Genomic DNA, 27852 nt, shown 5'->3' on the forward strand with positions numbered 1-27852 from the left:
TCTGACTCAGTTTCTTCTGTTTATTGCTAATGATAATTACCTATTGCACAAAATCGCTCTGAGGATTAAACGAGATGATGTGTGTAAAAAGCTTGGTGCAGGGCGCCTGGGTGGCTCAGTCGTTAAGCGTCTGCCTTTGGCTCAGGATGTGATCCAGAGTCGTGGGATCGAGCCCCATATTGGGCTCCATGCTCCGCTGAGAGCCTGCTTCTTCCTCTCCCACTCCCCCTGCTTGTGTTCCCTCTCTCGCTGGCTTTCTCTGTGTTAAATAAATGAATAAAATCTTTAAAAAAAAAAGCATAGCACAGTGTCTGGTATATTTTTATAAGCCCTCCACCAAGAGTTCTAGCAAGAGTATCGTGGTTATTGTTGTCACTAGGAAGACCCACTTCCCAGCAGTCAACCAGGCCTCCCTTCAAGTCAGGCAAACATTGGGGTTGACTCACAGGAGGCCAGCAGGAGGCAGCAAACACCATCCTATAGGCTGAGGAGGAAAAGAAAAGGGAGTGGTGTGTGTGGACAGAGAGAGACTTCCTTCTGCTTCCACAGAATGAACTCAGTGGGCTAGATTCCTTCTGCCCCCTTTGCTTGGCCCCCAGTGCCCAGAAGCGTCCAGTCCCCGTTCTAGACCACTGAGGCGCTGTCAGGAATGTTCTGGGGAGGCCAGGGCCAGGGCCAGAGAGCAGTTGTTTGCATATACACCATCCTAGCCAAGCAGTGACTGGAGACAACCATGTATTTGGGTCCTGGGAATAATTCTGCATACAGTTTGGGGCCTCTCAGTCTCCTCTCACTTACTCCCTCCTTAAACTGTTATCTACCTTTCACCTGCCCTCCAGGTAGTCCCAGAAGCCAACAGTGTTCTCACGGGCTGTGCCCAACTATATCCAACCAAGGACATCCGGTTCTGTCCTCCTCTCCTTCCACGATGAGGACAGGATTGCCTTATGCTATCCTGTGCTGAGTAATCTGGAAGGCTTTTGAATTAGAGTCACCTGTGCACATACGGAGAGAAATCATCCCAATTTTACAGTGGCAGAGAGCTCGCAAGTTGTTGGTGTCATGATCCTATTGCCCGGTCCCTCTGCAGTCCTCCTTCAGAACATCCCAGAAATGAGATGTAATTCAGTAGGATGGCAGGAACGCAGCATGAGACTGGCAAGTTGGACAAGCATCCATTAAACTGCTGATAAGGGAAAGTGCTTCCCTCCTCCAAGTGACTGACTAACCTAGGAATCATTCACAGATCTGTATCTCGAGGATGGAGTGATCTCCTTTTCGGTGCCCCTTAGCCACAGAACTGAACTCTGTCCCCAAGAATGCTTACTGAAAGGTACTAAAACTTGGGAAATGAGCAAAGAGAGAGGGAGAACCAAGAGATCCAACTTGATTCTCCATTGAATGATTTTAATTTTTCTGCAACTTTTAAGGGCCAGAACTTTTTCACAAATGAAATCTTACACAGTTTCAACACACAAAGCAGATACAAGGGAATTTGCCCTGGTTGAGGCAGGAAGGGGAAGGAGAGAGGAGACCTATGCCACCCTTCTTGACCCTCAGCTCTCACCAACCAATCCAGCCTTCCTCGAAAATGCAGTTCGAAACCCTTGGATGTCAAACCAGTCCAGTCTCTAGTTCAGATGAGGCCACAAATCGAGGGTTTGAGGTTTGGAAGACAATGTGTCCAGACTAAGATGACGTGACCTGTAGGAAAAGAATGCTGGATAAACATCCAAAGACATAAGTTCTGATCCTGGCTCTTCCACCAGTTGGCTGAGTGGTCTAGACAGAGTCCCTTGGACCCTCCTACATAATGAAACAGAAACTATATGACCTCTGAGAGCCTTTACAGAGACAACGTTCTTGTCCAAATTAGCTGATTTATGGTGACTGGGAGGGAAGCCTACACAATTCTCTTAGTGCCCAGGTCCAGGCTGGGAGCCTCACTGCAGGCTCATGTGGAAATTGGCAGAAGGAATGTGCTTTTAGGGGCGCCTGGGTGGCTCAGTTGGTTAAGCATCTGCCTTCGGCTCAGGTCAAGATCTCAGGGTCCTGGAATCAAGCCCCACATCGGGCTCCCTGCTCAGTGGGGAACCTGTTTCTCCCTCTGCCCTTCCCCCTACGTATGCACACTCTTGCTCTCTCAAAAATAAATAAATAAAATCTTTTAAAAAGGGGGGGAATGTGTTTATAGCCATCTTCTCCTCTGCCCTGTGCTGGTCCTATGCTGGGTCCTTGTGGCCTCCCCACTACATTGAACTATGGGTAGGTACATGCCCCCATTGGTCAATGCCTCCTGCTCTGGTCCCTTTGATCCTGTGCTCCAGTTCCACAAAAACATATCTGATTTCTGTCCTGGGTCTTCAGGCTGACCCTTCCTTCCCGGGCACCAGTTACATAACATGTATGTCAAAGGCACTGAGAATTCTCTTTCCAAAATCTGCTGTCTTGTGTGTGACCACCTCTCTCACTTCTTAATGCCCCACTATTCCCGGTTTACAACTCAGCATACCTAGCTTATCATTACTGAACGGGTATCTTATCTACACAGCACAGGAAACCAAGAACAGTAGGGGACAACATAGATCTTTAAAAGATAATTCTGGGGGCGCCTGGGTGGCTCAGTCAGTTAAGTGTCTGCCTTCAGCTCAGGTCATGATCCTGGGGTCCTGGAATCAAGTCCCGCATCAGGCCTTCTGCTCCGTGCGGGTTCTGCTTCTCTCTCTCCCTCTGCCGCTGTCCCTGCTTGTGCTCTCTCACTTTCTCTCTCTCAAATAAATAAATAAACAAAATCTTAAAAAAAAAAAAAAAGACAATTCTGTTTTTAAACAAACAAGCAAACAACCCTGTCTTTAATTTTGCTGAATAACGTGCAGTTGGGCAGAGTTTTCTGTGTCTAGAGTTAAGATAGGCATGAAATAGTGCCTGACTGGCTCAGTTGGTAGAGCACATGACTCTTGATCTTGAGGCTGTGAGTTCGAGCCCCATGTTGGGTGTAGAGATTAAATTAAAAAGCTTAAAAAAAAAAAAGAAATAGTCATAAAAATTGGTTTCAGTGTGATTGAGTGGAAAGGTCACAGAATGAGAAGATGGAGCTGTGGACTGGCTGTGAGATATTTGGCATAGCAATGAACTTTTCTTGATTTAAGTTCATCATCTGTAAAATGAGAATCATGATACATGGGTCTCATGGGAGTGTTGCAAGGATCAAATGAGATCATTCATTTTTCTCAGCATTTATGTTTTCTTATGAAATATATATACATAAAATCCATAAAATCTCTGTATCCCATTTAAAGGACTAAAATAAAACAAACACACATATTCCCAGAACCCAGGGTAAGAAATAAGTAATAACTTAGAAATGTTTTCATGTCCCTTCCTGATATCAAACCTCACCTGACCTTCACCTTTTTTTGTGTGTATGTGGTAACTTCAGTCTGTGTCTTCCGGGGTCTGTCTTTGTTTCTCCAGCTTATTGAGATATCATGGACAGGTCACATTGCATAAGTTTAAGCTGTACAGTGTGATGATTTGATGCAGGTATATATTGGGAAATGTTTACCACAATACGGTTAGTTAACATATAATTACGATTTTGCTGTTGTTATAGTGAGAACGTTAAAGCCCTATTCTCGTAGCAACTTTCAAGAACACAATACAATATTGTTAACTAACGTCACCATGCCATACATGAGATGCCCGGAACTTATTCATCTTATAATTGGAAGTTTGTGTCCTTTGACCGACATCTCCCCATTTCCCCCACCGCCCCCAGCTCCTGACAACCACAGCTCTGATTTCTGTTTCTGTGAGCTCGATGTCCTTAGTTGCCACGCATAGATGAGATGCCATAGTATTTGTTTTCCTCTGACTTACCTCACTTAGCATAATGCCTCAAGATCCGTCCAAATCGTGGCAAATGGCAGGATTTTCTTCTTTCTCAGGGCTGAGCAATTCCATTATGTATACACATTTTCTTCATCCATTTACGCATGAATGGACACATACGTTGTTCCATGTCTCAGCTATTGTGAATAACACTGCAATGAATCTGGGGATACAGGTATCTCTTCGAGATGGTGATTTTGTCTCCTTTAGATATAGACGCAAAAGGATTGCTAGACCATACGGTAGTTCTATTTTTAATTTTTTGAGGAACGTTTATACCACTTTCCATAACAGCTGCACCAATTTGCATTCTCACCGACAGCACACGAAGGTTCCCCTTTCCCCACATCCTCACCAACACATTATTTCTTGTCTTTTTTATAATAACTATTCCAATAGGTATGAGGTGATATCTCATTGTGATTTTTTTAAATGTGCTCATTTATTTCAGAGAGAGAGAAAGAGTGTGCAAGCTGGGGGACAGAGGGACAGAGAGAATCCTTGAACAGGCTCCCTGCTGAGTGTGGAGCCCTAAGCAGGGCTCGATCCCACAATCCTGAGATCACGACCTGAGCCAAAACCACAAGTCAGACACTTCACCGACTGAGCCACCCAGGCGACCCTGTATTAGTAGACTCTTATGATATGTATTTCTCTGTGACTAACTTTTCTCACCTCGGACTTCTGTTATTGAGATTTATTCATGTGAAAGCATACAGTGGTAGATGGTACACAGTCAGGAGACGCATGGTGGGTATATGAGATGGCTGTGGAGATGTCCTTTGTCAAGTTAAAGAAGTTTTCTTCTCTTGTGAGTCTGTCAAAAGATTTTATCATAACATGATTTTAATGTATCAAACATTTTTTATTTGAATACCACCTATACCCTTAATTTATTAATATAGTAGACGACGTTAATGATTTTCTAATATAAAATCAACACGGTATTCCTGTGATAAAATTGCATTGATCATTTGTACATTATTGGATGTGACTAAGTCTATTTTGTTTAGGATTTTTACATATCTGTTCTTCAATGAGATTAGCCTGTACTTTTCCTTTCTTGAACTGTCCTAGTAATTTGAGTATCAAATTTGTGCTGGCTGCATAAAGTGATTTTGAAGGTATTCCCTCTTGTTCTGCTTTCTGGAACAGCTTGTGTTGGGTTGACATCGTCTGTACCTGGAATGTTTATGATACATAACAACACCTCTATAAAGCCATCTTTATCTGGTATTTTCTTTGTGGAAATATTTTTAATAGTTACTCTACTTCTTCAGTGGTTTTAAGACGTCATAAATTATAAGATTCCTAAGTATTGCATTAGCAGCATCCCAAAATTTTGATAGGTCTTATTTTTACCATTTCACATGTGTTCTCTACTTTATGTTGAGACAGCCTAATAGAACCAGAATAGAGAGTCTGGAGCCAGACTGCCCACAGGCAGACCCAGTGCCACCATTTTCCAGTTGTCTGACCTTGGGCACATTGTTCATTCTCTATGTGTCCCTGGTTTCTTCATCTGCCAATAATGATAGGACCAACCTCAAAGGGGTTATTGGAGGATTAAAAAATATCTAAAACTCATAAAATATCACATAGGACATAATTAATTCGTAAATGCCATAGGGAGTGTTTGCTATTATTTATTCTTCTTTAATCCTTGGGTTGATTGTGTGTCTGTTTTCAAATTTCTGAGTGTGACTATGGGAATGGGCAGTTCCCAGTTCATGGTTTTTGCTAATGTTTTATATTTTTATTAAATTGTGGTCAGACAGTATGAGCCATATGATATCAATTTGTTGAAATTTGTTGAGGCCACCACTTTGGCCCAGCATATTACTGATTTTCATGAATGTCCCACAGGTGCCTGGAAATCTGTGTTCTCCAAGAGCAAGGTTAGTGAGCGTGCCATTCAAATCTGTATCCTTGCTAGTTATTTCGTTTGCTTGATCTAAGAGAGATGTGAGCATTTCTAAAGCAAGTGAGTAACCTAGGCTTGTTATATTTTGTTTAGAAAAGCAGCTCTTTCTGACCATTCTATAAAGTTTTTTTTTTAATAGACATTTTTTGAATGGTTTTACAGAAAATTTTCGTAGTACAGTCTTCCCATAATACTCCACACCTAGTTTCCCATTATTAACAGATCACATTAGTATGATACATTTGGCATAATTAGTGAACCAATATTGATAAATTTTTACTAACTGAAATCCAGACTTTATTCTGATTTCCTTAGTTTTTACCTAAATGTCCTTTTTCCTGTCCCAGGATCCCATACAATTTGTCATCATGTCTCCTTAGGTTCCTCTTGGTTGTGACAGCTTCTCAGACTTCTCATTTTTGATGACCTTGACAGTTTTGAGGGGTATTGGTCTTGGTCAGATATTTTGTAAAACACCCCTCAAATACAATTTGTCTCATGTTTTCTTCTGATTAGACTGGGGTTATTTTGGGGGAAGAATATCATGGAGGTAAAGGGCCATTCTCATCACATCATGGCAAGAGCACATATTATGAATGTGATCTATGACCGCTGATGTTAACCTTGATCCCCTGGTGATAAGGCTGTACACGTGTTACTGTAATTTTTATTAAATGGAATATCATGGTGTAATGCAATAGACTTGATCCAGACACCTGGATTCTAGGTCCATTTCTGTCACTAAATTGCTCTGTGAGTTTTGGCTGCCACTTGACCTCTCTGATCCTCAAGCTTTTCTGTTGTTTTAAAACCAAGGGGTTGCCTTGGCTGGGCATGATGATCAGAACATATATTCTTTTGAAATATTGTTTGCATGTTTATAATTACTTCTGAAATGCTTTCTAAACATAGGCAGTTCTGGGTTTGCAAATTGTGGTAGCCAGCCTCCAAGATGTACCCAGTGGAGAGGGCTGACCTTTTGTGGAAATGCTGGTGGTGTGTGACTTCGGATGTCAGATAATGAAAGACATTATGGCTTCCACTTTGGGATCGCCTGGATCACTCATCAGGGAGTCAGCCGCCATGTCACGATCACTCCAGCAGCATTATGGAAAGGTACATGGGGTGAGAACTGGGGCCTCCTGCCAATGGCCCGTACTGTCTTGCCAGTGATGGAATGCTCCACTTGGGAATCAGGTCCTTCAGGTCCAGTCAAGCCTCCAGATGATGTAGTCCCAGCCACCATATTTGCTGCCACCTCATGAGAGACCCCCATCCACAACCAGCTAAGCCACTCTGAAATTCTTGAATTCCAACAACTGCGTGAAAGAAACCTTTATAGCTCTTAAAAACGAAGGGTTGGCTCCCAGGGCTTTGCAGCAGTGGTCAGGCCTCACGGTTAGGCGGCTGTGCTTGAGGGTGCTGACTGGCTTGGTTCGCACTCCTCCCCCACTTAAACCACAGCAGCTCGGCCATCTGGTTTATATATTGGGGATCCATGCAGGATTCTTTCAAAAAAAAGAAGTCTGCAGCCAAAAAAATAAATTAGATGACCTCCAACACTCAATGATTTCATCTATCAGTACAAAAAAATACTTCTGACAAACACATATGCAACATTTTCTTCCTTTTTTTTTTTTTTTTTTTTTGGGGGGGGGGGGGCAGGGGGTGGGGGAGCAGGAGGAGGGAGAGAATCTTAAGCAGGCCCCACGCCCAGCACAAGCCGAATGCAGGGCTCCATCTCACAGCCCTGAGATCATAACCTGAGCCAAAATCAAGAGTCAGATGCTTGACTGACTGAGCCACCCAGGAGCCCCCAGCAGCATTTTCTTCAGGGCCTGCCCTTCTCGAAGGACGCACCAGCCCTGAGATTGGAAACACGAGCCCGCAGCGTGCTGCTCACTGAGAAGTGTATCATGTGCCGCGGGGGAGGCGACCAGAATCAAGGCCGTGGAGAAAGCGCTGCCCCCTGGGCAGAGCGCCATCCCCCGGACACCAGCAGCAGGCCGTGAGGCAGAGGCTGGGTTTGCTCCTCTTGCCAGCATTCCGTTGTCAGAATGATGGCACGCAGGTACTGAGGGCTGTGGGCAAGGCCCAGGAGAGGGGTTTTACATGCCATGTACCTCGTGTAATCCCCGTGACTGCTAGGAGGGACGCATCTTGTCGACTGGGGAAATCGAGGTCGGGAGGCTAACTGGTGTGCCAGAGTCGCGGACCAGGAAGAGGAGAGCTGCAAGGAAGACTCGGTCCGTCTGCATCTGTAGAACCTTTGCCTCTTTCATGGATTCCAGGCCACCATTCAAAACTGAGCAGCCCCCCTCTTTGGGTCAGAAGTGCGCTGAGTTTACACTAGGAGGTTGTCCTAGTCCGTTGCTCTAAGAACTGCTTGTCATTCACTTGGTTACTTGTTCATGCAAATGGCATTACGGAGCCCGCTGGGTGTTCCGGCACTGGGTAGGCCCTGCGGACAGAAGGGAAGGAGAGGAGAGACTGGTGCTGCCTCTGGCCAAGCTTGGGCGTTGGGCTGGAAGGGGACCTCAGAAGCCATCAGCTGCTTCCACTGCCTGTAGCCAAGCTCCAGGGCGGGAAGGGGAGAGGGGAGGGGAGTTTCCCTCAGGATCCTGAAGACTCAGGGCTTCTTGGAACACAGCCAGAAAATGCCTTCAAGGGACAGGAAGACCAGGTGTGACCTGGAGCTGGGTCCCAGGGAGCCATGAACCCCAAAGGTAGTCCCTTTTGCCCCCGTGGGAAGCCTCCCAGGGTTGGACCCAACACGGGCGGTGCTGCTCCTGGCTGGGCAGCTCCGGGGTCCCGCCAGGGAGCACCACGGACACGGCACTAAAACCCCTCGTCCAACAATTGTATCGTCGGGAAGCAGGACGCAGTGTTGAGAAACCGTGTTCTGTGAAACCGGCCCTTGAGAAACTGCGCTGTTTGAAAGCAAGTCTGCATTGCTCAGGGAGATTTTTCAAGGGCAGGTCTTAATCGTCTATGTGATTCAATTAAATTTAGTTCCGTCTTTCAGTGGGTCTCATTATCTTATTAACGATTCTACTCTTTGGCTGGAACTTTGTTTTGATAAAAGTCCAAATATTTTGCAAGTGTGTTTGGAGGCGCCAGCAAAGGTCCTCAGAGATGGGATCAGCACTATTGTTCTAGAACTCCCACGGCCATGGCCCCCTGGAGAGTCACTTCATTCACGACAAGTCCACCTGAGTGCTGAGGCTGCACTGGAAACCTGCCCGCACTTGAGGAATGTGCAAAGCTGTAGGGAGCAGCTGTAGCTGCACAAAGGGAAGGGAGACGGGGCTCTGCACTGGGAAGGCCCCACCTGTCTCTAGGACGACCCCCCCCCATGTCTGTCTGCTCCACCCTCGGATCAATTCGCTCTAGAATGAAGCCGGCCCAAGGCGGGCCACACCTACTGCTCCTTCACACCACGTCCCAGCACCAGCGAGCCGGGGTGCCCACCTGTGCTGGGGCCACTGACGGCCACCCACACCGCTTTTAAACCTTCAAAATGCAGTTCTTCAATCAAGAGGCTTTAATTCTCCTCTCCTTTCCCACCCCAGGCAAAGCTCCTCCTTCTCTGGGACATGTTCTTAGATATGAACCAAGTCTCTGATACAGAGTAGGGACCAAGGCCAGAGCAGGGCCTTTTTTAACTTGTTTGTGCTTCTTGCTTTCAAATTATCTTCTTTTGATGTGTGCTTAAAGCCGGAATCTAGCACAGTGGCATCAGATTGGAACTCTTAGCAGGGATCACCCCGAAGTTCTTCCAAAGCGTGCTAAAGCCAACTCTGGGCTAACTGGAGAAATAGGGTGCGGACAAGGTCAGAGATTGACTCAATTTACAATAAAACGACAGGGTGCTCTTGATGACCTACAGGGCGATGGCACAAGTTTGCAGCTTAACCTGGGATAAGGTGGGACCTGCCTCTCTGGCAGGCAAGCTGGGCCGCTGTGAGGAGCGGGTGCCAGGAAGAGGGGTCCAGGCCCACAGCTGCAGGCTGTGGGCGGCAGGGAGCCGGCGGGGCTCCGAGCCCTCCATCTGGCCCAAACCCTGCCACGCAGGGGCCTGGTGCTTTCCTGCATCCCTGGCTGAGGCCCAGCAACCACTGTTGCCCAATTATCTAAAACCCTGGGGGTACGTTTTACCTGCGGATAACCTGCACAGCAGTTAATACCCCCTAATAGGGGCGACAGTCATCCCGTAAGTAGTCAGCAACAAAGCCACTAATTCTACGAAACCCGAAGTCGACTCTTGTCTAGCTCAGCCCTTTCCCAGGCTTTGCCAATTTAACTCCAGGGAAGAAATGTTAATAAAAATGAGCAACAGCATTCGTAAACACTGAAAACAGACCTTTACTTGTGTAATCCTATTTAAAGCATTCCTCTTTGGTCACGTGAAGATGCAGTGAGAAGGGGACGGTCTACAACCCAGGAAGAAGGCTCTCACCAGAACTAGACTCTGCTGGCCCCTGATCAGACTTGCAGCCTCCAGAACTGTGAGAAGGAAATGTCTGTGTAGCGCACTCAGTCTAGAGCATCTGTTATGGTGGCCAGAGCTCACCCAGATGCCCTTTCACGGATGCTTCTCTTCCCTCTCGTCTAGATGACGAGCTTCATGAAAGCAGCTCTTTGTAAACAGGCTGCTTAGTAAACGTAGGACTTTGGGCTTCACAGGCAGGAGGAATAACAAAGCAACTTGTGAAGTGCCCTCTCAGCCCTAAAACGGTGGCTCTCAGCCTCCGCTGCAGTAGGAACACCTGGGGAGCCTGCCAACTCTCAGGGGCCTGGCGACACCGTGGGCCAATCAGATGGGTCCCCAGGGGCAAGGTTCACACATCACCAGCACTGAAGGCTCCCCAGGTGACTCGAATGTGCACCCAGATGAGACCAATCATCCTAAAGCTGAATGGGTGAAGTATGGGGGCGAAGGGTCCCCAACTAGAGGGAAAGAGGTCAGGTATTCATTCTTGTTGCCCAGTTTAGTGTCTCCTTTATAGGTATAGAGGGGATGAAGGCCGAGTGAGACAGAAGGCAGTGTACTGTTTCAATAAATCAAAATAAAACAGCAACAAGTTCACAAAAGAACTTTTTATTTGAGGCAAGAAATTTGGATGAAAGGGTTACAGTTCCCAGCAGCCAAAATCCAGTTGTTAGTGGCACTATTTCAACTTTATAGATTCAACTTAGTCAGAAAAGAGTACTAAGGTGCTACTTTCCCCAGCTGGACAAGAAGGGTAAAGAGAACTGGAAGAAGCTTCTAACCTACTGATACTGCTCTTCAGACCTAACACCAAACAGGCCAAGCCCACCACTGAGGGGCAGAGGCCAGGCTACACCACATAACAGGGAAAGTGACGCAGGGAACAAGGCGGCAGGTCACCTGGAGGGGGAAAGAGGCACCACCAGCTTCAAAACTCAGCGTTGAAGGGATAGTCCTTGTGGGAGGCACAGCTGTCGGGACAAAAAGAGGAACATGATAGCTTTTCAAGGCAAGAGAGTTCAGCCACAACAAATTACAAAAAGAAATGGTGAGGGTCTCATTATAGGCAGAAATAGAGGCCCCAGGGACGAGCCAGTTTCCAGACTGCAAGCCATGGGTCTTTGCCTGGGGGCCGCCACGCCCCTCCAGGCTCCCCTGCCTCAGGGTCTTATCAGCCAGCACAGGTGTGACGGACCCTGCCCTCGCTGTGCCCTCGCTGCGTGTCCAGCACTGTGCCTGAGGCAATCGGGGCACCAAGACCCGGTTCCTGCTTCCCGGTGGTCACTCGGTCTAACTGGCAGGACCAGACAGTGCCCCCGTAGTCTGAAACAGTAAGAGGTGACTGGAGAGGAGTCAGGAGTCTGCATGTGTGATACAGCGGTGTTGCGAGGGCACAGAAGCTGCCTGGTCTCCGTGGGCGCTGAAGGGAGCCCCAGAGAGCAGTGGAGAGTGGGACACATGAGACAGAGAGGAGGGACGAGGCTGGGTGGGTGTGTGTGAACAGGGCCAACAGCTCATGCTGGAACAAGTTTTGGCACTCACACTGGAAAGACCGGCTGGGCATAGTGTGAAAGGCCCAGGGTGGACCCAGCACGGGGCACAGAACGCTCAAAGATTCGGAGCCGTTCAAAACATGCCCCTAGTCTGCCCCTTTTTTTGCCTCCCATCAAGCCTGATAGGACCCTGCCCTGAGAAGCAGGGGCTCAGTGAGCAATCATCGCCAAAAAGAGGCAATGGATGTGTCTAGCGAGAAAGCTTTCTAGGTGACTGGGAATGTGAGACCAGCCTCTCCCTCCCTACTCCAGCCCCAGCCCATCCCCATTAAACAGCAGCCCCCAGCATCACCCGACGGTGGTTTCTGGAGAGTCACTGGAAAGTGGAGGGAGAAGAAGGGAAGAGGGACCCGTTGGAAAATCACTGTGGTGTGTCAGCCCCGAGAGCACCCAATACACTGTGTCTGCAGAGGGAAGGGCAAAGGGAAGTGAATGAATGATACAGAGACTCTCAGAGGAGACGAGACATCACCTGGCGAATGATTCACTTCTCTCCCACTTGCCCACTTGATCCAAAAGGGATTTGAACGTCTAGAGGTTAAATACCACTAACACAAACAGGGGCATCGGAAAGGGCCTGGTGTGCCAGTGAGAAACTGTTAGGGGCCTATAGGTGACAGCCACATGCACACAGGTGCGGTCACACCAAGGACGCAGACCTGGCAGACAGGTGCCAGGGCGGTGGCGGCCCCACCGTGCTGCAAACGGACTGCAGAGGCAGCAGAGAGAAGGCTAGCACCCTACCCCACCGCAGGGGAAGTCCAAGTCTTGCTCAGAAGACTAAGCTCTGGGAGATGGGGAAGAAACAGAGGCCATACATAGAGTGAGAGAGGAAGCTCTCAGTCCCCACTGTAGAACGAAGGCTTCGTCTTACAAAGCAGGGAATGAGTTTCAAACTTTAGTTACTGTACTGTCGGAGAAGGGAAAACAAAACAAAAAACCCAACCTTCCTTGTCATCTTCCTCAAATTCCAAACTACAAATCCCAGGGAATGCAAGCCAGCGAATATGCAGCTGGAGGGGCCCTGGGTGACCGTCAGTCAGGGAGGAGTCGAGATGTTTCCTCAGCCCCAAGCACCAGTCTTCCTACTGAACCCCTTTGATTAAGTCAATAAAGATAGAGTCACGTGCAAATTCTTCCAGGAAGGTGGGAAAGGAGCCACACAGATCACCTGGTTTCAGATGAGCCGCTAAGATTTGAAAACTAATACTAAAATATGTGGTTGCTGCAGGTTAGGCCAACAATGCCGCTGGGGCGGGAGGAGATCTCTAGAACCGATCTCTTGGCATCTTCCCCTTGGCTGTATGCAGTTCGGGTGACGGGTTCAAGCATTTCTCGCTGCGCATGGGTGGAAAGCAAGGCGACGGGCACCAGTGGGAACCGCTGTCCTAACAGGACACGGCCGTTACGGCCTCCGGGAGCTTCCCCGGGGCGGCAGCCTCAGATCCTCTCCCAGCACACACTCACCTCACCAAGGCGCACACCCGCCAGTTCCGGTTGTAGCTGAGTAAGGTGGTCATCTCCACGCTGCTCAGTTCAAAGTCAAAGACCTCAAAAGAAAAAAATAAAATCCAGTAAGCTCTTCAAATAAAGGCCAAACACAGACCACAAGGTACCCAAATAGCTCTGTGCAGGCCGCTGGGGAGAGGCTGCCCTGAGTGGGGAGGGCAGGAAGAAGACAAAGGTCAGAGACATGGAACTGCAGGACTCCTCAGAGTGCCCACGTGCTGGCTGGACACTATACAAAACTAGGAAGACAGTCCCTCCCTCCCGGAGCCTCTGAGCAAAATGCTACTTTCTGGTCCATTTAGTGACTGTCAAAACCACAGAAGGGCTGAGCATTTCTAGGACAAGCAGCAGTGGGAAGAAAATCAGGGATCACAAGTGCCCGCTGCCTCAGTTTACAGCGAGGCGAAGGAAAGAGGTACTTCAACAACGCCAACCCAAGCACCGAGTGAGCACACGCTGGAAGGAGTTGCTGCACAGAGCTCTCGGGGTGGAGGGTGGGGGGGCGCAGAGGAACGAGGAATGCAGGCCAGCCGGGGAGCTGAAGGGTGCCGTCAAAGAAGACGGTATCGGAGATGGGCCGAAGCAAGTAACAGCCGGCCTGAGAGGGCAAGAACGGTCCTTCGGGGGGAACCATTCCCATGAGGACAACAGGCTGCCGGGGAAGAACGCTGCCATCAGGGAGGCCGGCAGGCGGGCCTGGGAGGGGCGGCACACGCGGGCGCCAGGAAGGCCCTCATGTCAGAACGCGCAGAAAGCAAGCCTGCTGCACACTCGCTGGTTACATCTGTGGGCAAGTGTGCAAACAGCTGTCTACACAGGCTGGCTCCCTGACTGAGAAGAGACAGGAGTGTGGGGGTCCCACACATGACAATCCAGGCACGAGAGGAGAGGCCCTATCTCCTGCTCCGCTGAAATCACCCTGGCCGACCAGCCAGGATCTTACCTGAAAGTTCTCAGCAATGCGTTCGGGTGTCACAGACTTGGGGATCACAACCAAATTCCTCTGCATGGGGAACCGGATCAGAATCTGTGAAGAGCGGGGCCGAGTGTGTATGTACACTAATAACTACATTATCACATCACTTAGTCTTACATACATCCGTTCCCCAAAGACGGAAATTCCAGAATGTCACATGTGAGAAAACGGAGACTCAGAGAGGTCAGGGTCACCCCCAGCCATGCCACGCACTTCCGTGTCTCCCGGGTGTACTGCTCACAAGGAGGAAGCCATCCTACCACTTGAGAGAAAAAGAACATTTCCCAGGTGGCTGATAACGAGTGCTCTTCTGTGAGCAGAGATGAGCTTCCCACCTCTGTCGGCAAATGTGGCCCCTCAGGGTGGCCTGGAGAGGGGGAGGCGAGCGCCGCCATCCCCACCACGTGGCCATCTTCTGGCGTCCTAGTCTGTGCACCCGTCTCCCACCCGCTCCAGGACCTCAAGCTGCACTGCCAGGGAGGGCTTGGTCGCGTCTCCCTCCCCGGTAAAGGGACCACTATGAATGCAAGGGGTTCAAGGGAACAGTCGCGGGCGCGTGGAGAGGACGGCACCTGCGCTGTGGTTTTATTGTGCTTGGCTGCGATGGCTTTGATCCTGGGATCCTCCAACAGGGATGGGTCCTCAGGCTTGGCCCTGGAGACAGAAAGATGGCCTGTGTGAACACCCACCATCATTTTCACTCAAGGTAGCTCTAACTCCCAGCAGCCTTAGAGGGCAGCCAACCAGTCTCCTCCGGATTTGAAGCTCGGGTGCAAACGCCTAACCCTCTGGAAAAAGAGTAGCCATTTTGCTACTAGAAATGCCAACCAGGAAACCCAGCGAGAGGCTCCTGGGTAGGTCTGCAAAGTGGCGCCAGAAGCATTTTCCTTGATGCTGAATTTTTCTTTCTAGCCATTTCTAACCTTCACCAACAGACGAGAGAACGCAATTCAGTGGGAACCTCACCAGGGCCTGTCGGGAGAGCCGAGGGGACTGTAGGCCGTCACCACGATGCCTTTGGACTGGCAGTACTGGATTAGCTTCTCCTGAGTGAGGTACGGGTGGCACTCGATCTGCAGGTAAACACTGGGGCTGACGGTGGCATGTGTGCACAGGTGTGGGGACATACAGTAAGTGCACCCCCACCCCCGGACAGAAAATGATGTATAACCGCCTGAGCTCTCGGATAAGCTGTAACAACTGTCTACGTTTCCCAGCTAGTGTCCTCGACATGAATAACAATAATGTTATCTGTGTACTGTGGCCATGGGCCCCAAGGGTTTGTTCTGGCTTCTGCCATTTATCAACTGTGATGGGTCTGAGGATCTCAATGTCACACTGATAATCCGGGAGAGCCCTAGTCATCACAAGTCAGGCTCAACCCGTCTCTCCTGCAAGCCTGGCTCCCAGATGGGTCACATCATCATTCTCAATCCGGAATCAGGACCCGCCTGTTGGCTGCTTCCTGGCAGAAGTGGACCAGAAGTAACCGCCAGCTTCAGACAGTAACGACGTAGTCTCCCACGCATGCCCTCCCCTGCCGAGGTTTACCTGGTTAACAGCCGGCTTGTATTTTAAGCCAGGTTTGTTTAAGATCTTCTCGACTTGAAGATGGTTGAAGTTGGAGACTCCAATGGCTTTCACCAGCCCTTCATCCACCAGCTCTTCCATCGCCTACCAACAAAAGAGGGGCTGCTTGATCCTGACATGTGCCCAAGAGGACAAGGAGGGGAAAAGCATCCCTAGCTCTGGCCAGTTTAACAGGTCCGGCCCTTACTGATCAGTGGCGGTAAATGAGACCTCTGAAAAGCCAAGAGACCCCAAGACAAAAGCCAGGCTGGCTTTACCAAGACAGGAAGAGCAAACATGGTGACCCAACACCAAACTGCAGGGAAAGACACACCAGAGCCGATCACTCACGGGAGAAAGGGAAACCAGCAAGGAGGGCGCAGACCGAATAAGGGACTGCCTTACCTCCCACGTGTCCACAAAACTGGTGTCGCTGGGAATCACATTGCCTTCTCCATCCAGTGGGAAATATTCCTTCCCTGGCTGTCGTTACAAGAGCAAACAATCAATGACAGCCCTTCATAGACCTGCACCTTTAAAAGCAAAGTCCTACAAAAAACTACTCTGAACGACCCTAGCTGACTAAGTTTTCAGAAGATAATCAAGGGCTAACGCACGGGTCAGTGTGAAAAGTAAACAGAGACAACACCTCTCAAGGCCCCAGACACTTTTCCTTTCAAACGGGTTGCACCTGACGGTCTGATGGAACCAGCAGGACAGAACAGGGCTAGAGGATAAAAACCACATGCCTTCAATCTGACCAACAAAGCAGAAGACGGACCCTGTGGCTAGGAGGAAGGCAAAGGAGGTAATAACTCGAGTTTGTCTGGTGCAGAGACTCTGGTCGCCAAGGACCACGGTTCAGGATTCCACAGGATGGGGCCTGTGTGCAGAACGCAGGACTATATCCACACACGCGGAGGCAGAGGGTGATAGCCAATGAGGTCTTGGGGCCACAGCACCATGTCACCTGAGCCACGTTCAGGGTCACCGTTTGAAACGGTACCACCAGCAAATGACAAAGCAGAGCACTCCTGAAATTCTGTAACGTGTGATCGAGTCGCTGATGGGTCAGATTCAGCAGGCCTGGGGCCGGAGGCTGATTTCTATCGGCTCCCAGGTGACAGCACTGGCTGCTACGCCAGGGGCAGTGCCAGGGCCAGTGAGGACACACACACAGCGTGTACCCACCTGACGCAGAAAGGCCTAATGCATCACAGGCTACGTGGAGGGACGGGGCCTGGCCTGAGCTGTGCCGCCTACCTTGAAGCCCGTCGGCCAGTGAACAAGGTAGAGGTCCAGGTAGTCCAGCTTCAGGTCGCTGAGCGTCTTCTTGCAGGCGCCCTTCACCATGCTCTTCTCATGATACGTACACCACAGCTGCAGCCAGTGAGAGAGCACGTCTTACCCTGCGTGCAGGAGGCCGTGTCCCCATCTGGGAGCCAGCGGGCTCCAAGACACAACCCACCCCTTTCACAGTGATGCTGGAAGTGGAGGTGAGGTAGTTTCCATTGCACACCGCAGAGCCTAATTTTCCAAAGGAAGGTAGGGTACTGAGGTCCGTATCAGAGGGATGAAATTGAGGGCATAATACGGAACGGACAGGCTGGGAAGGCCCAGGCCCTAATCATGAGCGCTCAGGGCCATTTTCCTACGAGGCTGGTCTCTGTGGGGTCAGCCTCACCCTCCCACCCAGTGTTCCTCTGGGCACCCCCAGCCACCAGGTGAAAGATGGTGGCCAGCAGTGGAGATCCAGTGTCCAGATGGAAACCAAGTTCTGTCCTCCAAGAGAAGTCTCTGGAAAGGGAGCACCAACCCACAACTTAAGCCTCATCAACATGGGGCTCTAACCAATGGCTCTACACTGAATGACCATCCAACAGACAATGGACAGGAGAGCTTTGGAGCCCTCTATGGCCTATAGTCAACCCATCTCCCCAGAAGAATGGCCTTGGCTCCTAAGCCCACACTGCCATCGCACTAGTGTGGAGGAGAAGCCCATCGCCCCGGCTCCCCTGCACAGTAGCACCTTGCTGACGATGAAGAGGTCCTCACGCTTCACCACCTGCTCCTTGAGCTTCTCCTGGATGGCCAAGCCCACCTCATTCTCATTCTGGTACACGTGAGCACAGTCGATATGGCGGTACCCAAGGTCGATTGCAATCTTCACAGCCTCGGTCACTTTGCCCGGAGGGGACTGAAAGGAAAAGGAACGGAAGACATGGAGTTGAAATAAACAAACGAAGCGGCCCAGGAAGGCAGAAGGGCAGTGTGAGGCTCCTGCCCCTCTCCGATGGCTGCAGGTGGCCAGCTGCGGCCCAAGGAGCCTCCTCAACCACCGGCTCTCAGGCAGCGGCGGCGGCGGCGGCGAACAAGGTGCGACGCCGCACGGCCTCATTTCAGGGTACGCTGACGACCGCGTAACGGCAGCCTAGACCACCCTGAAGAGACGTGCCGGAGCGGTCCCGCTTGCTTCTTTACATCTGTTCATTTCCAAACCACTGTATAAAAAACGGACAAAACACCCTACGCCTGAATCTTTTAGGTTCCCAAGACAATAAGGGACACCATTTCCTTCAAATAGCTCAGAATATTTTAATAACTCCTGTAAATACTTTACCCCATGCCCGTTTGGTTTCTGAGCTGTCACTAAACACCCATGATTTACTGTCTCTCCTTTTGGGTGTGGATTTGGACATTGGCAATCACTCGTTTTTCAGCAGTTCTGGGAGATCATCATAAAGTCAAGAACATTACTGATATAGATTCCAAGGCTGGTGCTTTTTTGTGACCACGTAAGAACCTGCTGTAAGAGGCAGGGGTGGGAGATGGCCCCTCTGAAATAGCAGCACACAGAAATGAGTTGAAAGGAGAGGGGAAATGGGCATCAATAATGTGTGGGCCAAGCTGCAAGGAGACAGAACAGCTGTCCGAGCCCAAGCCATCTGACCACCTGTGTGACCAGGACAGGGCAGAGCCTGGCTGTCGGGGAGCAGAAGGCTCCTTCAAGCTTCGCCAGCACCCAGACTGACAGCACGGACATCTACTCCATCTCCTTGCTGATCCTACAGAGACCAGAGAGGGGAAAAATACACATATGTGCAACAGACCGTGGAATGAATACAGTGCATTCCTCCAGAGAGCTGGGGGGAAGAGAATGAAAAGAAAACTCCCCAAGGCTAGGAGCAGCTGCAGACATTCGCTGTTTTGACATCAGCTGTTGTGAACAGGCACGGGGGGTGGGGTGGGGGGAGTAGTGTGGATTATGAACCAGTGAGAACAAGCATATGGTCAGAGCCTGTTAGCACACTGAGCTTGCTCACCCCCAAGGAGGAAGCAGGGTGCAGGGTGCTAACCTCAGGTACAAGAGAGGGTACATCTCCAGATGACCTATCTCCTAGAGGACCAAAGAAGCTACAGGTGCAGACTTCCCCAACATTCAAGATTCAAGGGACTGGGCAAAGAGAAGCCCACCCCTGGAGAGAAGCCACGTTCCCCAGGCCAGGCCTGGCCACACATTCCATCTGCCACACCAACTGGTGCAAAGGTGGAGGCATGACCCAAACCAGGCCCATGACTCAGTCTCTGGAACTACCAAGACAAGCTCCCATTCTGCTGGGGTCGCCGTGCTGGGAGAATGGAGCCAGGAGCTGCTTGAAGAGAGTGGGGCTGAGAGACCGGAGGGTCGAAAGAGACTGCTCCTAGCGACTTCACGTATAGCCTCGACCCTGGTATGCCCAAGGGCGTCCTGTGGGCCCTTGAATCCGTACCTCAAACATACTGTTTATTCTGCCCAACATTAAGTTGGTTATTCAGTTCCTTAGAGCCAGAAAAGTATAAACTAGGATAATCAAGGTTGCCGAAAGAGTGGCACAAAACTGAAAAAAAGTTCACGTTATGTTTTCAGAGAGAAGCCAAGGGCAGAAATGACCAAGAGATCAGCTAGGGACGCAGGCGCTGGGAAGCTGGCCACGCTGCTTTCCAAGGGTAAAGAAAAACAGAAGCAAGGGCTATTGGGCATTTTATAAATGCAGTCTGCAGAAGTTGTGGCAATTTGTGACAAGACTCCCGAGAATGGGAGCTGTGTGCCAGCCTCCCCTTTTGGGGACACCTTTCGCAGCCACGGGGAAGGCCACATGGGGCCACGTGCCCTGCCGCAGGGGGACGGATGGCTGTCCCCTGGGCTGACCCTGGAACAGGTGAAGAGGCATCCTGGTTACCAGAAGGTTTGCGCCAGGGCAGATTGTCACTGAATGGAAACTGACCAGTGGGGTCTTTATTTAGCACACACTGGCTCAAACTGAAAACATGGACCCGTTTTTACCGGTTTTAAATACATTAATACCCCGTATCTATCACAACCCCACAGATACTGTTATCATTATAGCTAGGGAAAGTAAGGCACAGAGAGGTGATGTCACGGGCCCATGATCACACAGTCTGTCAAAGATGTCAGGACTCAACCTCTGGCAGAAGGACCTTAGAGCCATGCTCTGCCTAAGGTCTGTCCTTCCGTGTGGATCTTAAGAGGCACGAGACACTGGTCAGTGAAAGGATAAGTCTCCTGGCCTTGGAGAAATCATTCTCTGGAATGAAAATGTACCAGAGTCCACAAACTATACTGTTAATGATCTCAATCTAACCCTTCCCAGAAAGAGACGAAACGGACTTCTCTTCCACTAACAAATCAACCAATTTAAGATACGGTGAAAAATCACACAATAAACCTGGTAATGTTACTACATGATTATACCATCTCTCCATTTCATGTCCCCATTTACAAATGCAAACCAAAGGGAGTGGTCCAAACTGAAACTTTGAAAAGAAAATAAATCATGAAAGTACATTTCCATACATCTTGCAGCAAATCTGCAGAAAACCATTACAGGAAGCACTCAAATTACGGATGACCAAATTGTACAAATCTTACAGACTAAATCGATTCTGCCAATAATCTGCCCTATGACTTAGGCAAACCCCTGCCTGCCCAACTCTCTTGGACCTTAGAGCTCCAGAACGCTAGCTCAGGCAGCAACCTGACAATGGTCTAGGCTGATGGCATCAACTGATGGCAGTGAGAACTCTCGGCCCCCGGGACCCACACCATCTCCACAAGATAGGCCTCCCCATCTCCTCACTTTGTAACACTCGCAGCCAGCTAATACCAACTCAGATCATATTAGTGCCCCCCCCCCCTTAACACATATACACTTTTAAAACCTAATCAACTTCCCCTTTGCATGTAGCTCTTACCTGTTACTTTAAAATAACCCTCCCTCTACCCCCTCTGCAAGGCTCAACCAGAAAGGTTATAAAATGGTGTCAATGGTAAACAAACAACAAACAAACAAGTATTTCAGAGCCTGAATCCCTTGAAGTATTAACCACGGGGATTTCTGGAAAGAGGGGACTGTGTTCTTTCTGATGTATTTTCAAAAAATTTTCTCTAGTTAGCAGGTATCACTTTTGCAATAAAAGGGGAGATGGGAACAAAGGAAACTTTGGGGAAAAAAAATCCTGGGTAAGATGGATGAGAACATTGTGCCAGTGATAATTCTAGAGTAAGGAATAGGAAACCATAACTTTTGATGTGAGCTTGGATTTAATAAACAGGACCATCAACCTCTAAAGCCTTTAAAAGTACCATGATCACAGAAAAGCTGTCCCCACAAACATCACTTAATTACTTCTGATTAAACCAGCTTTTCTTTAGAGAAACTCAACCTGTGTCTAAGAGAAACTCATTTTTTTATTATTAGGTTTGTTTAAATACTAGTGGTTGTACAATATAATTTTCTATTTTAAGTGTTTGTTGTAAGTCATTTCAACCAGATGCAAGTGTTAACAGGCATTTGTGACTTCTCAAAATGTATTCCAAGTACCGATTAATTTACTTAGAATCTCTGGAAGAGGAATTGGCAAACGTTTTCTGTAAGATGCCAGACAGAAAATATTTTAGGCTTTGTGGGCCCGACGGCCAGTCGCAAGTGCTCCACTCTGCCACTACAACACAAAAGCAGTCACAAATAATACGTAAACAGGAGACGTGTCCTATTAAAACTTTATTTAAAAAAATGGCCTGTGGCTTGTAGTTTACCGACCCCTTTCTATGCCGGAAGAGCATACAAAGAAATGGGGATTAGGCAAGAGGCCCAGGCTTGATCTGTCCTAATTCCTATTCACAAATAAAATTTCTGGTGTCCAATTCAGCATCATGTTAACAAAAAGTTAGGTATTCTGATAGTGAACATGGGTATTTTGGTGACCAAAATCGTTTAAAACCTGTTCTAATTTAACCAATTGACAATACAGTCCCCATGAACTTCAGGTAAATCTGAGCAAGCCGGCTTGCTCCCGCTGCAGGGCACACAAAGCTCCCACTCTGCACAAATGGGAGACTGGGCTGGGGCGCCTGGGTGGCACAGCGGTTAAGCGTCTGCCTTCGGCTCAGGGCGCGATCCCGGCGTTATGGGATCGAGCCCCACATCAGGCTCCTCCGCTATGAGCCTGCTTCTTCCTCTCCCACTCCCCCTGCTTGTGTTCCCTCTCTCGCTGGCTGTCTCTATCTCTGTCGAATAAATAAATAAAATCTTAAAAAAAATATATATATATATATATTAAAAAAAAAAAAAACAAAAACAAATGGGAGACTGGGGATCTGGTGGTTTGTATAAACAAGGCTTCAAATCTGCCATCCTCCTAAGACTCCCACAGACCAAGCACCGGGGGAGGATGCAGAGAACGACAAGAGCCTGCTACCTCTCATGTCCAATCTACGGTCAATAGAAAGTGTGCTGTTCGATGTTTGGTGCAGGAAGCCCCCCACTGGGCTCCTGATCAGTACGTCCACATCATTTTACAGTTCCACGCAAGTAAGCTGACCACCCTTTCCGGTTGCCTCATCACACGAAAACAATCTGGCTACTATTTGGCATCAAAGCTCATAATCAGGCTTGGCAACAAACACAAACCAACTAATAAAACTGAAATTAACTTTCTCCCGCTCAACCTGAATCAATCTCTCCTGAATTCTAAGGCACTGATATCTCTACTTGGTTAAGATGGGAATGGACCAGGACTGGCCCTGCTTGGGGAAGACTTACTTAAATATCTTTGATCTTGAAGAGGGCCAGGCGGAGGCGCACAGGGAGTTGAGGCAGGAGAACAGGAAAACCAAGTTACCATCTCAGCTCCAATGCCAGCACCTCTCCCCTCCCCCCCAACCCGGGATCTTGGGGCCATTACAAGCTTGTCCCACTTTGGGAATGTGACAGAAAGTCTTTCTCAGCACATTTTTTTCTACCTCATGTGTTCTTAAAGGGGGAGAGAGCACCCCCAAAGAGGCAAAACCTGGTTCAGTGGGGGGGGGGGGATAAACAGCTTACACAATGGTTTGTGGCCCTCTGAAGGGTCACAGGACACAAACAGATGTACAGTCTATCTCTGATAAAATTTATGTGGGGGCAATTAGGAAAAAATGTCTCCAAGGTTCCTGCGTGGGGCAGGGGTGGAGATCATGGAAAAGAGGTTAAGAAACACAGTGGTACTCCACTCCTCAGTTTGGAGTATGTGGGTGCGTTATAATGATCAAACTACCAACAATTTTTCAGCTAAGTCAGAACACTTACTAGCAACAGGACTGCAAGAGGGCATCAGAAGAAATCTGTTTCAACGGACTCCTGGCAAAACAATGTTGGTGTGTTTACTTCCTGTCTAATGCGGAAGGCAAGCTTGCCGGGGAGAGACACTCGCTAAGCCACACGGGGTCTGAGGCAGAGATGCTCTCCCATCTGCCTGCAAGCCTCACCTCCAAAGACAGAAGGGCAACTCTGACGACCTTTGATGCAAAAGCAGATCAGAGACCACTAGAGCCCTGAGAAGGGTCTGGATGGTACAACACAGATGCCATGACAAGAAAGATCCAGAACAAGGAACTGTACCCACTGGCAGAGCATCCCCCACTTCTCACAAAGATAAGCAAGTGCTTCTTAAGTCACCCCTTCTTTTGTCCAGCATCTGTGAAGAAATATGTACACATATCCGGGGGAAAGGAGAATCGCTACTATCTACACTGTTATACGTAAGGGGGAAAAAAAAAAAAAAGGAATCCATTCTAAGCCCATACTTGTGCTATTTATTTCACTGTTACTACCCCATCACACCTCAATACAATTCCGTACAAACCTCATCTCCTCACCTCCCCCACCATCCAAAGTTATCTTATTTCTTTGTATTAATTCAACATCTATCTGCATATCTTTTGAGCGGGTACCTACTCTTCACCAGGCATTGTGAGATGTGCTGGAAATACCTGTGAACAAGACAGATGCTACCCTCGCCCTCAAAGAATGTAGTCTGCCAAAATGAATGACCGAAGTATAGATTTTATAATGTTATTTTAAATATACAGCTTTTCAGGGAATTAAGTGTGCAGGTGCAGGATTTAGAACTCTCTTTAAGCTACCCTATGACCCAGCCATTGCACTACTGGGTATTTACCCCAAAGATACAGACGTAGTGAAGAGAAGGGCTATATGCACCCCAATGTTCATAGCAGCATTATCCACAATAGCTAAATCGTGGAAGGAACCGAGATGCCCTTCAACAGATGACTGGATTAAGAAGCTGTGGTCCATATATACAATGGAATATTACTCAGCTATCAGAAAGAATGAGTTCTCAACATTCGCTGCAACATGGACGGCACTGGAGGAGATAATGCTAAGTGAAATAAGTCAAGCAGAGAAAGACAATTATTATATGATTTCTCTCATCTATGGAACATAAGAACTAGGAAGATCGGTAGGGGAAGAAAGGGATAAAGAAAGGGGGGGTAATCAGAAGGGGGAGCGAAGCAGGGGAGACTATGGACTCTGAGAAACAAACTGAGGGCTTCAGAGGGGAGGGGGGTGGGGGAATGGGATAGACCGGTGATGGGTAGTAAGGAGGGCACGTATTGCATGGTGCACTGGGTGTTATACGCAACTAACGCATCATCGAACCTTGCATCAGAAACCAGGGATGTACTGTATGGTGACTAACATAATGTAATAAAAACAAACAAACAAACAAATAAATAAAACTCTCTTTAAGGGGTGCCTGGGTGGCTCAGTTGGTTAAGCATTCAACTCTTGATTCTGGCTCAGGTCATGATTTCAGGGTTCTAAGATCAGGCTCTGCACTGGGCATAGAGCCTGCCTAAGATTCTCTCTCCCCTTCTTCTCCCCGCCACCATCCCACCTGCATGCATGCTCTCTCCCTAAAGAAAAAAAAATAGGGACACCTGGGGGGCTCAGTCCGTTAAGCGTCCGGTTCTTGGCTTCAGCTCAGATCATCTCAGGGTCCTGGGATGGAGCCTCGCATAGGGATTGGGCTCTGAGCTCAACAGGGAGTCTGCTTGAGGATTCTTTCCCTCTTCCCCTGTCCCTGCTTACATGCTCTCTAAATAAATATTTTTTAAAAATTTTAAAAAAATTGAAAACCCTCTTTTTAAGAACTTTTATTCCTTCTTTACCCTAGAACAGTAATTTTCAAACAATGGGCCAAGGTCAGCAACATAATTCATGAAAACACAAAACAGAAAAAAAATATTGGAATTCATCCCACCAAGTAGTGTTTTGTGGATCTTTTGTTCCACTTATATGTCTGTGCATTGCCTGCATCGTTATACAAACTATAATAATTTACTATTGCCAAGAAAGTGTCTTTTAACATCCATTCCAAGAGAATAACCCTCAACAGCTGAAATTTAAGTCGGTATCACAGTCATAATTCAATTACACCCTTAGAGCCATCACTGGACATCTTGAAGGAAACACAAATTACACATATGCTGATTACTTTGGCCAAGAAATACTTTGTATGAAGCAACTCTATGACCCTTTTCTTATTTCTTATGTTTACTAATCTTTAACTGCAGCTTTTAGGGTAGAGGTAAACCCCACCCTCTGTTCTAGATGAAACCACTGAACGGTGCACTGAATCTTGTCTCTCAATTCCTTATCCATGTGTAAATACCCCATGCCCACATTCAAAGTTCCTGGGAAAACCTGGGTCATAGCTGTAGAAAGTAATATATAATACCCCAAAGCTAACTTATAAAGAGCTTTTAAAACCACTGGGTTTTGTCTCAGCCCCCATAATACCACGCTTCTGTGGTCCCTACTTTTCAGATAATCAGGCTAGCCTTTTTATTCCTAACCATTTCTTAGGGACGCTGTGGAAAGATTTCCGTGGTTGTTGAAGTTTCCCGAGACAGTTTTAATAGTGGCGCCAGCTAACAGTTTTCTCCGGGAGGTAACCACAGGTGCCCAGATTCTCTGCGAAGGTCGGCCCCGCATACGATACCCACCCCCCCAACCCCGAAAGGCAAACTCGGCTACAAGGGGTCAGCGTCGCGTGTTTGGGGACACGGAGACAGATCTTGGGCATCCTGGGCAAACTCGTGGCAGCTAATTTAATTATCTGCAGTCTCCAGGCTTAATGTGAGTGCTTATTCCTGAGAGAGTAAAAACGAAAACAATTAAGAACTATTTAGGAGAGAGACAAAAGAGCAGGTGCCACAGGTGCGGTTCAGACGCGAGACGCCGGCGCTCGGCGCCCTCACACCCCTTTCGGCCCCGTTGCCTCGCGATTCCTGCCCCTCGGGCCAGAGCGGCGAGGCTCAGGAAACCCATCTCCGTGATTTTCCAGCCGGGATCCGAGTCCAAGCGCGGCCTGGGGATCCCACCCGCCAAGCGTCTACAGCAGCAGTCCCCCACCCAAGCCCCCGGGACCGCAGGCCAGCGCCCCGTGCCCCACCCCGTCCCGCCCGGGCCCCGCCAGCCCAAGTATGGCTCCTTGGAGGCCAGGTGTCCTCGGCGGGGGCCCCTCTGGGTCACTGCAGATCCCTCCCGCCCCAGGCCGCGCCGAGCCCGAGACGAGCCGTGGGACGCGCCCACCCCTACCCCAGGGCACTTACCTTCCAGGTGCCCAGCCCCACGATGGGCATCTTGGCGCCGGTGTAGAGCACGAGGTGGCTGGCCATGACCGCTACGTTCCGCAGACCCCCTCCTGAAGACCAGGCAGCTCTGGCCCGGGGCGCAGGCCTTTAAATAGCCAGCGAGGCCGGACGAAAGGGCGGGTACGATTGGCGCGCGGCTACGCGAAGGCAGAATCTGATTGGCCGGCCCGCGCCGAGGCTGGGGCGCCGCAGCCCGGGACTCCGCGTGCACGCTCCTTCCGCTAGGTCCCAGAGGGACCGGATTCTTGCGGCTCCACCCACTCGCCTACGCCCCACCCAGCGACGGTGGAGGCCTCCCCAAACAGTGGAACACGCGGAAACCGGAATGATTCCGCAGAAGCACCAGACATCCCATAAATAAGTACACTGGCGAGGAGTTGGGGTTCATTTTTTTAAAAGGAGCTCCGAAGGATACATTTGTCTGTTGTCCAAGCCCAGTCACGCTCTTTGATAATCGGACCTATCCTAATGTCCTATCCTTAATCTTTAGAAATCGTACTGACTACAAGTACAATTTAGCAGCTCGGTTTACTTTAAGAAAGGTGCATATGGGAGAAATGACTTGCAGTCTTGTTGCAGAACACAGTGAGTGTGGTTGAGCAAGCCTTCCTCCAAAAGCCAGGATCTTCTGAGGTTAGGAATCCCTGATGAGCTTGGTCCAGAACCCAGGGAAGACATTCGGTCTTCAGAAAAGACTACCAAAACAGCAAGTTTCAATACGGTAACTCGACAGAACTCTCTAGAAGAGTGACTAGGCAGACACCCACAGAAGAAAAGTTAACTTTAATATTGTAGTTTCAAGTATTTCAAATTAGGAGGTGCTAAATAATAAATTGATCAGCCTTAATTGTCAGGGATGACGACATCAGTTTCCAAGACACCTGAAGGAAAGTTGCTGGAAGAGCTTTGAAGTTGATTTGGTTTCTTTTCAACAAT

The 27852-nt window shown here is 48.9% G+C and overlaps 1 protein-coding gene and 1 long non-coding RNA gene across 2 annotated transcripts; both read right to left on the bottom strand.

Moving 5' to 3' along the window:
• Nucleotides 1-1420: 1420 nt before the first annotated feature.
• Nucleotides 1421-8510, bottom strand: LOC117804564. The gene is made up of 4 exons (XR_004629044.1): nucleotides 7939-8510; nucleotides 6792-7341; nucleotides 4567-4708; nucleotides 1421-1704 (listed from the first exon to the last, which is right to left on the bottom strand). It is a non-coding gene; the product is annotated as an uncharacterized LOC117804564 (long non-coding RNA).
• Nucleotides 8511-10900: 2390 nt separating this feature from the next.
• On the bottom strand, nucleotides 10901-27042 carry AKR1B1 (aldo-keto reductase family 1 member B). Its single transcript, XM_002927503.4, has 10 exons — nucleotides 26875-27042; nucleotides 17944-18111; nucleotides 17178-17294; nucleotides 16320-16397; nucleotides 15897-16019; nucleotides 15312-15418; nucleotides 14918-14999; nucleotides 14313-14396; nucleotides 13328-13410; nucleotides 10901-11278 (listed from the first exon to the last, which is right to left on the bottom strand). The coding sequence occupies exons 1-10, from the start codon at nucleotides 26938-26940 to the stop codon at nucleotides 11236-11238; spliced, it is 951 nt and encodes a 316-aa protein (XP_002927549.1). The 5' UTR covers nucleotides 26941-27042; the 3' UTR covers nucleotides 10901-11235.
• Nucleotides 27043-27852: the final 810 nt, after the last annotated feature.

This window comes from Ailuropoda melanoleuca, chromosome 1 (assembly GCF_002007445.2).
Source record: "Ailuropoda melanoleuca isolate Jingjing chromosome 1, ASM200744v2, whole genome shotgun sequence".
In the NCBI taxonomy this organism is placed as follows: Eukaryota; Metazoa; Chordata; class Mammalia; order Carnivora; family Ursidae; genus Ailuropoda; species Ailuropoda melanoleuca.

What these genes read in the sequence shown, in the direction of transcription:
- AKR1B1 (XM_002927503.4), bottom strand. Translation starts at nt 26,940, where the DNA reads ATGGCCAGCCACCTCGTGCTCTACACCGGCGCCAAGATGCCCATCGTG. An exon ending in GTTTTGTGGACACGTGGGAG is followed by an intron (nt 16,020 to 16,319) that starts GTAAGGCAGTCC and finishes TTTTGTTGGTAG; the next exon opens with GCGATGGAAGAGCTGGTGGA. An exon ending in CGGGTGTGCGCCTTGGTGAG is followed by an intron (nt 11,279 to 13,327) that starts GTGAGTGTGTGC and finishes TTGTCCCGACAG; the next exon opens with CTGTGCCTCCCACAAGGACT.